Source organism: Apium graveolens, chromosome 1, assembly GCF_009905375.1.
Source record: "Apium graveolens cultivar Ventura chromosome 1, ASM990537v1, whole genome shotgun sequence".
Lineage (NCBI taxonomy): Eukaryota > Viridiplantae > Streptophyta > Magnoliopsida > Apiales > Apiaceae > Apium > Apium graveolens.
Window position 1 is genome coordinate 167,032,259 of NC_133647.1, and position 15,431 is coordinate 167,047,689.

Consider the following 15,431-nt stretch of genomic DNA (forward strand, 5'->3'; position numbering starts at 1 on the left):
CTTTAAATAATCTTATTATATTATAGAAAATACTAGAATTCATACATTTTCATTTGGTTGTAATATGATTCAAAAAAAATATATAGAACTCCATAAAATAAATTTTATTTTTCGAGCACATATTTTGAGGTATATGTATGATATTTATTATGACTTTAGTGATTCAAATGATATCCCGTTAATTTTAATGATTAAACTAATATATGGTGTTCAGTTGAGTGACCAGTTTAATATTTGATATTTAACCGCATAACGTTAAATTTTGTAGATGGGCAAGTATAATATCTCACTCATATTTTTGGGAAAATCTACATGTAGTTCAAGACTTAATAAAGCTGGGAAGTTCCAAGAACCTTGAGGCAAACCTCCACACGAGATAGTCGGAGAGTTATTAAATCAGGAAAATCAAAAGAGGGCGGTGATGTTAATAGAATCCAATTCTCAAGACAAAGAGTCGTCACAGGCAAGCAGGTCAAACATAATTGATTATATTTTTAGGCAAAGCCCGGCCCGGTTAAAATCCCGGACTTCGACCCGGCCCAGCCCGATTAAAAACCCGAAAAAACCCGGTTATAATTTGATTATTCTAATATATTTTCTTATATATTTATAAATTCACATTTACTATACATATAAATAATACTTTAAACACATATATATTTACATATTTGTGATTAATAATATTATTTATATACTTCGTTGCATAAATAATGAAAAAAGATATAATGTACACTATATATATTTGGATATCATTGTCATGAATATTTGAATATCATTGTTATCATAACAATGATAAAATATATCATATAAACATATTTATTTTTTGCCGAACTTAAATGTTTTCAATGAAGTAATGTTTTCCTAAAATATTCCATGTAAACTAATACATTTTTACGATGATCTAGTTGCTAACACATGTATTCTTGGGAATCTTTAATAATACTACATCCGATTTAAATTAGAAAAAAGCCCGGCCCGATCCGGCCCGAAAAAAAGTCCGGTTAGGCCCGCCTCGAGGGTCCAAACAGGTTTTGAAATTTCCGGCCCGGCCCGGTCAAAATCAAAGCTCGAAAAGCTCGGCCCGGTCAAAACCCGGGCTTTTTAAGGTCCGGTCAAGACCCGGCCCGGTGGGCCTTTTGTGCATCTCTACCTAGAACTGAAAAACGGGCGCACCAAGTGGAGAGATGTCAAAGCGGGTAAACTCCAGTAATCAGATTTTGATGTAAAATCCACAAATTTGGCTTGTAACGTGAGTTTCTTTCAACAAAGTCTTCAACCAAAGAATCAGGGGGTTTTGAGTCGGAAGTACATAATTTCAATCGGGAAATATGAGATTGATGGAAGAGTAGTTCACACAAGCTTCCATCGTTTGGAAACAACACTGGTTCGAACAGCTTCTTTTGCATCAAGAAAGTATCCTATGAATCACATCATCAGACAATTTGCTGATTTTGTCTCTATCTTCTTCAACTAGTCTCTGTTTCTTCTTAGCTGAACGCCCCATTTACCAATTATACTTCCACTTCGAGTTGGAGTAGAGCAACTTACTTTTCAATTATACTCTCTGCTTCTTCTAACCTAACCCCTCCTTTAGAGAAATGTGACTTTTAAACTGCCCTATATTCCTCTAACTATTCCTTTAACTCCAGTCTTTGGACGTTGTATTAATGTATTGTATTTGTTTTAAAACTTACTCCCTCCTTATCACAAACCATCCCAATGTTCCATACCACATCGTATTATACAGTTTTTAATGTTTTAATGTTTTATTATCTTGGCAAAAAAAAAAAAAAAAAAAAAAAATTATTTGAGTTTTCAAAAAACTGCGCGATATGGTGCGATTTGTGATTTAATATTTTAAGAATATGGTTCAAACCGCAGTTTATCTCAATTTCATAATTATATATATAAATTTATTTATAATTTATAATATATATATAATGTACATATAAATATATTTATATACTATAAATACAGTTCTTGTTTATTATAATTTTGTGTTATAAATACTAGTTTATGTATTACAAATTCCGATATATTTTTATTTTTAATCAAAAATATATTACTTTTAGGTTTTTATGGGCTAAAATTTTATTATATTTGTATGTAAATATTATTTTTTTAAATTAAATAAATCACACAAGCCGCACCACATTGCACCGCATTTTCGTAGTGTGATTTATGGAATTTTTGAGGTTACGCGGTGCGAGTGCGGTATGTAAATTTGGTTTGTTGTTTGAGAAAAAAATCGCACCGCCCGCACCGTGATCACCCCTAACTTCCTCGATTTTCATTTTCATTTTCAATTATTTACACGTCAAAAATATGGTCCGACATGTATTTTAAGATGAATATAAAACATATAAAACATGTAAGATAATTTAGCTATATTTTGATGACATGGGGAATTTTCATAACAAGTGGTAGATACTATTTTTGTTCTTAGAATATAATTTTAGAGGGCACTTTTTTTTCTCGCTGAATTTTTTCACACATGATTTTACTAAATTTGGGATTTTAACGAGACCTTTTATGAGTTATCTTTTCAAACATTAAATTTATGCTGATATTTGTACATGACCTCCGGTTAGATTATAAGTTTTATTGACAAATAGTCTTGTCTGGTTTAATTTAAGTATCATGTAGAATGTGACTCTTAAATACACTTTTTAATTTAGCAAAAAAAAATACACATTTTCTGAGTATCTCCGGTATACTATATTCTATACTGCAAATATACTCTAAAAAGGTACTTCCCTCGTCTCTCCCATTTATTTATATTTAGGCTGGACACAGGAATTAAAAAAATTAATGATAAATTAGCGGAAAAAAGTTTTAAAAATGAGTAAAATAGTAGAACCGATTAATATTATATGTATAAAGTGGATATAATGGAGAGAAGTAGTGAATATAGTTATTTTTTATATTATAAAAACTTTACCATTTTTCAAAATTTTTAAAATATAAATAATTGAGAGGTACATCCAAAAAAGGAAAGTGTAAATAAATGGGAGATATGGAGGAAATATTAATTTATAAGATACATTCCGTTCCCTCCTGCTCTGTGCGGCTATGCAGCAGAATCTCTGATTATACAGTATGTTCCTAGAAGATCTGAAGCCTGGTCGAGCTTTTGTGATTCATCAAAATGGTGCAGGTTTTGTTTGGATTACGACCTTAGCATAATTGATCATGTCACATTTTTATTGTGTCTCTCCTCTGTCATGAATGTTATCAGGGGCCTTGCGGCTCTTTCAACGCAATACACGAGGTATTTGATTTCTTTATAAAAAATATGCAAGCTGGCTTATTCAAGGAGGGGTACAATTTGTCCAACACTGACAAATCTCGTATGACATACACAAATGTTATGATCGCAAAGTAAATAATCTAGTAAAGTAATTTGCAAATACTGTCAAATCCAGAAGTTCTTTGTTTACTTGATACAGTAGTTTGCAACTCTCCTCTAAGTTTATTTAGGGCCCGTGTTTCATTTCCTTGATTTCTTGTCTAGGGAGTATCTGTTATTTTTGCTCCTCTACTAGTGGTAGCAAAATCCATGTACGTTCTTGCTGCTTCCTTTATAGCTTATCAAACTTGTACTGCAAACAATCAGGTTTATCATTATAAGCAAAATATTATAACGCATACAAACTGGGACGAGTTTTTTAACATACTACATTGATGAATTTTATGACATTCACAAATGAAAAATGTCTCGGTTCTCGAAACCGCTCCTAAATTGGTCCCAGTTTAACTTTAAAAGTAATAAAATAACTGTAGTGAGCTTGAGCCCTCTGCATGCAAATGAATAAAACTAATTATAATTGTCATGCAACATCCGAAAACAAATACATATTGGTATCTCTAGCATTGTTATTATCAAATGTATGTGTATATATAGTTAATTTCATGGCATAAATTTGTTATGGAGAGAAAGAAAGAGCACCCGGATCTCATATTTCAAGTCAATAACTGGAACAACAGTGGAATCTTGATAGGGCAAGACCCTTATTGGATTGTCTATGATCACTGCACCCTGAAAACAGAGAAGAAGGCTATAAATGAATCTTCCGTCTAGACAGTATAAAACATTGAAAATTATACAGTTTTGAATCATTATGTGGATTTCATTTTCTTTTGAAAATGAATTAGAAGTGACTTGCAATTCAACTTTTAACTTGGGCAGAGTGAATTTTATAACTAAAAAGAAGAAATGCAGCTATGACCGTAAAAAATCAAAATTGGACTCACATTCAGAAGAAGTGCAGTTCTATAAGCATATGGCTGCCGGAAAGTCACATAGGCAATTCCTGTTTTATCGATGCTCCTATTTTATCATTACCATTACAGAAGAGACAGCAAAAGAAAATTATAAGTTGATAAAGAGGTTTCGTATCTTCATCTATAATTTTCATTAAGACCCCCCCCCCGGCCACACACACACACACATAGAGGGAGGGAGAGAGAGGGGGGGAGAGAGAGAGGGGGGGGGGAGAGAGAGAGGAAACTCAGAATAACACACACTAACAATGAAAAGAAAGGGGGGGGGGGGGGAACGCACCTCTGGAGTTGGATTGAATCAACAGTCCCGCAGTAAGAGAAGAAAACGGCAATATCTTCAAGGGTCACCTTAGGAGAAAGCTCATCAATCTCTATGGTTAAGTTCAAGGAGGCCATTCAAGAATATTTATATCTGTATCACCCTTCCTAAATTTTCAATCTTGACAAGTACTCTAATATTAGAAGTAATTTACAAGCAGATGTAAAGTGAAGATATTCACTCTTAATTTTATTATTCCAAAGTTATAGGAATATAACTTTTTGAGGAGACATCATGTAACTTTATTTCAGAATAATAAACATCAGGGGTTTCATAAAACTTATAATTGTATTTAAGAGTTAGGAGGTTATATGTGCTTCAGTTATGACAGAAGGTTTACATGCCTCTGCTCTGTACATAATGGACATATAACATATGTTGATTGTTACATTTCAACTCCAGTGTTTAACAAGTAGTTTTACTCGAGTGTCATATGTTCTTATATAATATATAAGCAACTTACTGATACACATTCAATAAAAAAAATGAATTGTACATATGTAAATATCAATTCTTACAAAAAAGAGAGAAATACTGGTGGCCATGTACAAAATTGTCCTAGCTCTAACTCCATCAAATACTATAGTAGGTCGCCTGTTTGAATACAAAGAGAAAGGTAACTAAACAAAAAAATCCATATACCAATAGTGCTCTCGCCAAGTAATGATGTTACTCTATTTTCAAACAATCACGAAGTCAGCGCCAATAGGCAGATGATCACTAGGATGGTTGTAATTTGGGAGTCCACCTATTACGTCAGAGGAGTCAGCTTCAGGAAGATCTAGGTAGCTGATAGGTTTGATACTTTCACTGGGAGAGAAGAATATATAATCCAGAGTACCGGTAAAACCAGGGGTGCAGTTTGTGAATTGTGGTTCTCCCCTCAGAGATGCATATACACTATTTAATGAAATAGGAAGATTCTCCATCTCTTCCGGTCGAGGTTCCACAGAAGAACTACCAGAAGTGAGGTACTGATATACCTGAAATAAAAATGGGCTTGTAATAAGAATTTCCAGCTAAATAATCAGAAGCTAGCCTCTTGCTTTTTAAATTAATCATAAGAAGGCTTAATTTCACATTGCACTTTACATTCCCCGGCATATTGTCATTAGCATTTCATCATATACACTTCAATTACAATACATTACCTTCAAAACCTTTCACTTTAGTCTTCAAACATTCATAACTAAGTCATATTGCAACCTCGGGCAAAATTTTAGTCCAAAATGAATATTAACTTTACTCAAAAAGGGCAAATATGGATTTACAAAAATTCCCTCCCTATATATTTGTCTTAACATTTTGCCGCACTGTAGACCTTGCTGGGCTCCGTCCCATTTATGAGACAGTTGAAGGAGTTTTTCATTTTTATGGGATAGTTGAACACAAATCACAAATATGGCACAGAACGCCACTTTTTCTGGGGTTATGCCAATATTACCCCGTTTTCCCCGTTTCTGACTTGTGTTTTTTTGTTTTACTAGGAAAAAATTCATGTGAAGGGTATGTTTTTAACTCTCATATTAAATCAAAGAAAAATTATTTTAGTTTTTTTTTTGTTGGGTAGTTATGTAAACCTATTTTTAGTATATATTTTTTATTTTAATTAAAAAGTTGTTTATATATGACTTTTGTTGCTACAAAAAGGGTGTCATGCGAGGGCGAGTGCGAGGGCGAGTGTGCATTTATTATGTGAGTGCATGTTTTGGAACGCCCATATTTAATTCACAAAATATTATTTTGGTTTCATTTTTTTTTGTTGGGTAGTTATGTAAACCTACTTTTAGTGTATATTTTTTTATTTTAATTTTAAATATTTTTTATTATTTTAGTTGCTTGAAAAAGGGTATCATGGGGAATTTTTTTTTTCTTTACGAGGCCTCATAATTAAGAAATATAAAAGTGTAGTTCTACATAATATATGAAAATGTTATTTGTTTGATATACACTTACATTTAGTGTGGTGTGAGCATTAAAAATAAAACTAGCTTTATAACCGCACAGAAGATTATTATGTCTTTATAAATTTTTTAGAATATTTATTCTTTATCTAATAATTTTATTTTCTAAATATATTTTATGTTCTTAATGAATAATGTATTTTTCAAAAAATTGTACTTTTTGTACTTATATATTTAGTTGTTATTATATTATTACATTTAACATTGATAACTTAAATATAACATATGTATTATAATTTATTTTATTTCTTCCATTGTTTGATTTTTTCTCACATTATAAACTTGTAAATAAAATATTATAATCATATTCATAAAAAAATCTAAGTAAGAATTAATAAAATTTATAAATAAATTTGTAAATAGAATATACAATACAAGTAACAATTATCTTCATAAAAAAATCTAAGCAAAAATTAATAAAATTTTTGTTAATCGGGTTAAAGTAGATCATTTTTAAAAAATTAATTGGAATAGGTATGTTTGTTTAAAAAATTTGTAAAAAGATAAATTTAATTTTTATCATATAAAATAAGAAAATACATTGAGAATATATTTAGGTATAAATATTACGGGGTTTCATTTTGTAAAAGGGGAAAATGACAAATTGTCTTTTATAAAATTTGGAGTATATGAATTTTATAAAATATAAAAACTAGGAAGAAATATAATAATTATCATAAATACTATTACAATTCAAAATTGAAAAAAAAAACTGATAAAATAAATTTAAAAGTATTATCACAAGGTGATAAAAAAAATACTATCACAAAAAATAAAAAGTATTTTTTTTAAAAAAATCATTACTAAAACTGAAAAATTATGAAATACTGGCATGATGGAAATACAAAATAACTTTTCAAATTTTGATCAAACTCCCCAATATTAAGAAAATAAAATATATAAATAAAAGAAAAATAACTATGTAAACATATTATGTGACTATAATTATATATTTTTAAATGATATAAAATAATATTAAAAGTATTATGCTATATATATAATATAAGAAACAATTTAATTTAAAATATTTATGAATAAATAATTGTAATTTTTATTTTATAAAAAAATAAAGCTAGGAAGCTATGTAACACCATACATATGTTGTTTTTTTTTGTCGGTAACACAAATATAAACCTAAAACTAATATAAAAAAGGTACAAATATAATATGTAAATATTATATACATTTCTAAATGATTAAATAATTTAGGAATAAATAATACTAATAATTTTAAGTTTTTTAAATGTAAATATGTTACATCCTGTAAGGAAGTTAATATGGCACCATAGGTCATATAAAACTCCCCCACCCCTACTAGAAAAAGTAATTTTCACAATAAACTCTAATTGTTTCTAATACATTTATAATACGTAAGTATTAACAATAAAGAGAAATTAATTAAAGTTAAAATATTATTTTATATCAAAATATTAATATAATAGAGCACATGAATCCTATAAAACTTAGAAACAAGAAAAAAATATATTAATAAAAACTATTACAGTTCAAAATAGAAATACAAATTTAATAAAATACATTATAAATAGAGCACATGAATCCTATAAAACATAAAATTAGGAAGAAATTTAATAATAATATAAAAAATTACAATTCAAAACTGAAATACAAAGCTAATAAAATATATTTAATAGTACTATGACAATTATATATAAAATATTTTTTTCAAAATCATTACTAGAACCGAAAAATTAAAAAATATTATGCCCGATTAACAAAAAATTTATTAATTCTTACTTAGATTTTTTTATGAATATGATTAAAATATTCTATTTACAAATCTATAATGTGAGAAAAAATCAAACAGTGGAAGAAATAAAATAAATTATAATACCTATGTTATATTTTTAGGTTATCAATGTTAAATATAATAATATAATAATAACTAAATATATAAGTACAAAAAGTACAATTTTTACAAAATAAATTATTCATTAAGAACATAAAATATATTTAGAAAATAAAATTATTAGATAAATAATAAATATTCAAAAAAATTATAAAGACATAATAATCATCCTGTGCGGGTATAAAGTTAGTTTTATTTTTAATGCTCACACCACACTAAATGTAAGTCTATATCAAACAAATAACATTTTCATATATTACGTAGAACTACACTTTTATATTTCTTGATTATGAGGCCTCGTAAAGAAAAAAAATTCCCCATGATACCCTTTTTCAAGCAACTAAAATCATTAAAAAAATATTTAAAATTAAAATAAAAAATATTCACTAAAAATAGGTTTACATAACTACCCAACAAAAAAAAATAAAACCAACATAATATTTTGTGAATTAAATATGGGCGTTCCAAAATATGCACTCACATAATAAATGCACACTCGCCCTCGCATGACACCCTTTTTGTAGCAACAAAAGTCATATATAAACAACTTTTTAATTAAAATAAAAAATATATACTAAAGATAGGTTTACATAACTACCCAACAAAAAAAATGAAACCAAAATAATTTTTCTTTGATTTAATATGAGAGTTAAAAACATACCCTTCACATTAATTTTTTTCCAAGTAAAACAAAAAAACACAAGTTAGAAATGGGGAGGAAAAGAAAAAAATAAAAAAAGGAAATTACCTGAGAACGCCACTTCTTCTGGGTGACATTGGCAGAACCCCAGAAAAAGTGGCGTTCTGTGCCATATTTGTGAATTTGTGTTCAGCTATCCCATAAAAATGAACAACTCGTTCAACTGTCCCATAAATTTGCTGACCATTTCTAAGTTCTAACACATCAGTGTCAATCTCCAAAAAGTAATGTAGTCGATATTAATCTGACATTGTCCAAATGTGAAGACCTTTTCATTAAGGCGTACTACTGTGAAAGGAGATTCCGCTAAGATTCTCAGATTTGCTTTATAAAGAATCCGGTTTCCAGGGGATATGTAATAAAACAACCTGAGTGTTTCACTCGGCTTGTTGACGACCAGAAAGGAGAGAAATTTTAGTAGCCAGCCAAGGACCAAGACAACATTTTTCCTCTAACACATACTTTGCTAACTTTCATTTTCCTAGGTTGATTACTCCTATGCCACCTTACACAATACAGGTGTTTGTGTTTGTGTAGTATTGATTCTGGAATCCCTGAGAGTGACATCGTTAACATTATTTAAGGGAAATGGCCAAGGAGATGCCAAGCGACTGGGGTTTGAAATTTGAATACCAAAGTGCTCGGTGTAAAGTCTGAAGTTGCAAAGGTAGTTTACTGAAGGGTAAATGGTCAGATGCTGGGGGGTGCAAAATGCAGTTGTCTTGGAAGAATGATAAAAGATTGTACTGGGTATAGGACACTGGAAAATTTCCACATGGTTCAGCCATATCGCTATTGTAATGAGACTGCAAAATAATTTATGTTTTTTTACAAAACTAGCTCATTTTATCTTTGACGAAGTTCAAAAGGAGAATTACAGATATCAAAGTAACAAGTTCCACGCAAATCCAAGTGAGAATATCTATATAGCAGGACCAGAATACCACCGCTAAGAGCATCTCCAATAGGGGTTGCCAAGGAGGTTGCCAAGCTTATGTGGCATGGCACCCTTGGTTGCCTACCTATTGGAGTTGGGAGGTTGCCAAAAGGTTGCCTACCAAGGTTGCCAAGTTGCCAAAACTTGGCAACCCCTTGGCAACTTTCTAAATTAGCAAAAAGTCGTAAAAAATATCTAAAGTGTATATTACTCAACCCACTTTTATATTGAACTAAATATAAAATTAATATAGAGGGACCACATGGGCAACCTTTAAAGTTGCTTAACTATTGAAGCAAAATTTTAATAAATGTTGCCAAGAGTGACATGGATGTGAGAGAAAATTAAAAAATAATATATTTAATGATTTGTCATGGTTTGGCAACTTTGTTAGCAACCTCTATTGGAGATGCTCTAAGATAGCTTATCAGTTCATATCATATATTTTTTTATTTTATTATCTCTAGTACAATTATGAGGGAACTATGTGAAGCTATAACCAACATGGCTTTCCAATATCATGCCATCTAAGGTTTTCGCAATTACCTTAATTCTCAGAAAAGAGTGCTTGTCATTTTCTCTCCTCCCAATGCTGTCTTATTATATCATAACAACAGCCATTAGCTCAGTTCTTTAATCTTTATTGGTAAAGGATTCTACGATTCGTAACAGCAGATGGAGTCTCTTTAAGATTAAACATGGAGAAAAGTATTTAAATACAATATATGTGATATCTTGGAGGAAAGTTTAAACGTGTGAAAGCAATTAAACTTAAAATGTAAAAAATAGGAAAACACACATTAGTTTAAAGTTTTTGGCAAATACCTCATCTCCAGGTACTGAATTGAAGTCACCAGAAAGGAGAACCAAAGATTTGCTGTCAAATTTGTCTGACACCAGAGTTTTAAATTTAGAAAGGCGCGACAGGAGATATTTAACTTGTGCAAGCTTTACATCAGCCCATTCTGGATCCCTGCAACATTAAGAATTTTTAACTACTAGGTTGATGTTTGGTATTGTTTTCTTTTACAAAGTTGTATTTTCAAAAATAAAAACCAAAAGTGTTTTTTGCGGTTCTTTCAAATTAATAGGTGTTTGGCAAATTAACAAGGGACGCCATTTTGCATGGAATGAACATAAAACTTTATGATGTAAAGTAGTAAAATTGTCGTAATAGTTAAAAGGAAGCTAGAAGAGTTTTATCGAGAAAATTTTAGATCTAGAAAACAATTTTATACTTTCTGGAACATTTTCATGTTTTCTGATTCTTTTACTCTGTTATTAGAAATTGTTTTCAGAAAGCAGGACCAAACACCTCTGTTGTCTAATACGATATTCTGCCTTTAAAGATATCATATAGCCAAACATACTCTTGATTTTTTCTTTTGACTGAACCTACAATTACTAAATGAACGTGTATAGAAATGATTCATACAACTGTATCAACTTACCAGAAAATATGTGTGTTTGCAACAATTATAAGATGCTCCGAACATTCCTTCAGTCTAAATGCTGTCATAATACCTACACAATCACGCTTTAATCTTACATGTGGATCGTTAGGATCTCCACGATCTTTTGTGTCTTCGGGCTGCAAACCTATAGATGGAAATATGATTTCAGTAATTGAGATGCCAGCAATACTGATCACATATTCATAACGGAACTTGTAAACAAACAAGTTCATGGTTTATTGGACTGAACATATCTTACCTTCCTTCGATGCAGTATCTTGGTTGCTCTTATCAATGGTAATTTTATCCATATTAGTACACAATGCCTCTTCTTCTTGAATCGAGTTCACCAGATCATTATACTCTATTTTCTCCTCCATGACCAACTCCAGTCTAAATAATATTATCAAATTATTTAAACATATATCAACCACTGTAACATAAATACTGAAGCATCATTAAAAACATGAACAGACTCATACTTGTTGTTTTTGTAAAAAATTCCACAGCCATCGCGCTTCGTGCCACTTCTCTGAATGTAGACACTCGAATAGCCACAACTCTCGGTGTTCCCTTTGTAAAAAGTATCATACTCATCTACCTCCTGGTGATGCAAGTTTAATATTAAATTAGAAAACAAATCCATGGCACAGGCAAGAAAAATCAAGATATATTTGCAGAAGCAAGGCAATACCTGCAAGCAAAGGATATCAGCCTCAAAGCTCCTAAGAACTGTTAAGAGTGCCTGGCAACGAGCTTTCCACCTATAGAAGTTATGAAACTTAGCAATGTGCCAATGTATATAACAGAATCCTTCATGATCTAAAAGAACAAGATTACATATTACTTGACTACAGTTTCAGAGTATGCTATACCCTTGTGATCATAATGATATTGACATACAAAAATGTAACTTAAAAGATAAAATAAGTTCTTGGAAATCTGAGAGGGAAGGGGGGCATTGTATTGCTACCAATCCCAGGCTTCATAGTATCCACAGCCTACTCTCCATGTATAGTTAACCTTGTAAAATTATAACAATTTTTGATTGCCTGAGACAAAATCTGAAAGTTGCTACTGAATATCCTAGACTAATAAGGGTGACAAATGACAATGATAAATTGATAACCTGTCAGGAATAGTACAAGACTGGATAGAAGTAAGTATTGAGTAGCAATAGTATTAATAGCAGGGGTACTTAGTCTTTATGCGTTAGTATTAGGTAGTGATGGTTTTAATAGCAGGGGTACTTCAATCTTTATGTGTTTTTAACAAGTCTGTTTAGAACTATGAATAGCCTCAAGTTGTAACATTTTCGGTTATGTAGAAATATATGAAAAGGGATATGATTCCACCACACACTCTCTCTCTCTAGGTTTCTCTCTCTAGAAACTATAGCTTTCTATGCAAGTTTTTATCTGATTTCTCTTCTCTCTACATTTCTGAGATCTAAATCTCTCTTTCTGTTCTATCTCTAGTCTATATCTCTGTTTTACTGCTTATTCTAGCTGTTATACATCATAAAAAAACAAAAACAGTCCTAAAATCAGTTCCAGGAACTGCCAGATCCTGACATAACCATATAGAGCAGTTATTTTTTCCATTGACCCCCCTCGAGAAAAATCATTAATTTCTTTTTTTTCAATCCAGGTGTTTATCAGAAAGTTATAAGGTCCATCACACTCAGATGGGCTCTAGTGCATTGTTCAGTATAATATTCATATTGTCACTAATGTAAAATTGTTTATATCCCAAGTATCCTAAACAACATAACAATCAGCATGAAAACTTGTTTTTCATGTACTTTATGTGGATGTCAATGAATCGATTGCCAATAGATATCATAAACTCAAATTAGACCTTGTGAATCAAACTTAAAATCAAATCAGAAACTCTGATTGAACAACTAATTTGAAAGCACTGTAAAGGGATGGTGCGAGTGGATATATAATATAAGATACATTTATTAGAGTAGAGTATTTACTTGAGACAGGGTCCTGGTGAGTGCGGAAACAAGGAACTCTTCACATAAGCCTACAAAAGGAATAAACATGAATAGTAAAATTTGTGAAACAAGTTAAAGTTTACATCGCATTTTACAATTTTACATTGTGCATCTCTCACAAAACAACATAGTGTGTACAAATTACAACAAGCCATATTTTAAACTGAAGTCAAATCACATTAACATATAACTGAATTAACAAATAATGATTTAACCGCTGGATTACAAACATATACAATCCAACACTACAAGGCGTGTGTGTCTGACATGCAGTGCAATCTCCGTTGGTAAATTATTTGTCAATCCTTTCAGTGGTAACTTAGACACCAGGACATATAGAGATCTGAGATCAGATACAGAGAGGTGCAATATCCAAAACTGAGCTAACTACTTCGTGTTCAAGTTACACAATTTGTATACGAAAATAACTAAAAGCTTGTATATGCACTAGGTGACAACTGACAATACATAAAAGAGGCTGCTTCACGAAAACAGAACTTTTAAAACTTTTTCTACCAAAAAACAAAATTTTTTATTACAAAAATCAGGTTTTCTGAAATTATTTGCAAAACTAAGACTAGCAAAACACGCAACTAAAAAATATTACTGGTTAAACAAAAAAGGTCGATTCGAGTTGCAATTGGTTGAAGATTGTATTTTTGAAGACAGTTCAGTAGTTCACGAATGCAGTAGAGTTGCAAATAATTTTTTCGAAGATTAGTATTCTAGATGACTTTTCTCCAGACAATCAAACAGGATGGGAACATAAAAATTCATAATTCGAAACAGGTGTTCTAATTAACATAGGGGCAAACCTGAGCTAAAATGTTATACGAGACGAGTCGTAATTTGGAGCCTGCAATAGTACATTTACGACAGTAAGAACCACAACCTTAATACATAAGGTCATAAAAAGTAACTTAACACCCAGTAGTTCGTTTCTTCCTACTTAAATAGAATCTAGAACTCAAACAAAAGTTTTCCTACTTGTCAATGTCGTTTAAGTAGTACACATTAGCAACCTCATCACAGTGTGATCTATCTAATCACAACATTAACTTGAAACGAATTGCGAATAAAGCAGCACAATAATCAAAACACGTCGAACTCAGCACAATATTGAAACCAAATCAACGCAACACTAAACTTCCTTCTTCCACAATTTAAATTAAAATCCAAATCTCAAACTGAATATAAATTGCCTACTCATCACTCATCAGTACTCTGTAAGAAGCATAGACACACAGTCTCATCGCAATATTTCAGTACAAAAAATCGAAAAAAACGCAATTTAAAAGGTAATTATAAACTAAATACCATGAGTTTCCGATTGAGAATCAAGTAGAGAGTGTTGGACTGGGATGAATTTGCGAGTAATTGGCTCTGAACTGGTGCTCATTTTGCTGAATTAGAATTTAATTAATAAACAACGACTAATTAAAATTTATGTATATGTATAATTAGGTATGTTTATAATATATAGATACATAGAGATACAACAAACCTGCGGAAGCAAGAAATAGCACGGTAAGGAAGTGAAGGAAGTCGGAGATGATGGAGCAGCATTATGTAATCAGTTTTATGTTTTCAGGCCCAACTTACAGAATTAAATATTTTAATTATTTTTATAGAACACAATAGTACCTAATGAACCCAACCATTAGTCTTGTCAACGGCTCGGATTGGATTTGACTAAATTCATATTCATATCCATTTAAATTTGTTGGATCAGATTCGGATCGGATCGCTTTTAGATTTTTAATAACATAATCCATATCCAAATCCATTAGGATCTTGTATAAGTTTTTTGTGATGAATAATATTAGTTTAATACGATTTAATAATTAAAAAAATTAAGCACAAAAAGCTATTTTATAATCAGAGATATTGTGAAAAAAATG

At 30.8% G+C, this 15,431-nt stretch overlaps 1 protein-coding gene across 3 annotated transcripts; it reads right to left on the reverse strand.

Moving 5' to 3' along the window:
* Positions 1–3,262: 3,262 nt before the first annotated feature.
* Positions 3,263–15,168, reverse strand: LOC141670174 (carbon catabolite repressor protein 4 homolog 4-like). Of its 3 annotated transcripts, XM_074476145.1 has the most exons (13): positions 15,035–15,168; positions 14,848–14,933; positions 14,346–14,386; positions 13,510–13,559; positions 12,220–12,289; positions 12,008–12,129; positions 11,785–11,918; positions 11,523–11,670; positions 10,897–11,044; positions 4,565–5,586; positions 4,255–4,330; positions 3,950–4,039; positions 3,263–3,602 (listed from the first exon to the last, which is right to left on the reverse strand). In XM_074476145.1, exons 1-10 carry the CDS (start codon positions 15,094–15,096, stop codon positions 5,284–5,286), a joined length of 1,164 nt encoding a protein of 387 aa, XP_074332246.1. In that variant the 5' UTR covers positions 15,097–15,168; the 3' UTR covers positions 3,263–3,602; positions 3,950–4,039; positions 4,255–4,330; positions 4,565–5,283. The 3 variants fall into 3 exon arrangements, with proteins under 3 accessions (XP_074332246.1, XP_074332247.1, XP_074332248.1); XM_074476146.1 differs by lacking the exon at positions 14,346–14,386 and having other exon boundaries at positions 15,035–15,066; XM_074476147.1 differs by lacking the exons at positions 3,263–3,602; positions 3,950–4,039; positions 4,255–4,330 and adding an exon at positions 10,618–10,755 and having other exon boundaries at positions 5,453–5,586.
* Positions 15,169–15,431: the final 263 nt, after the last annotated feature.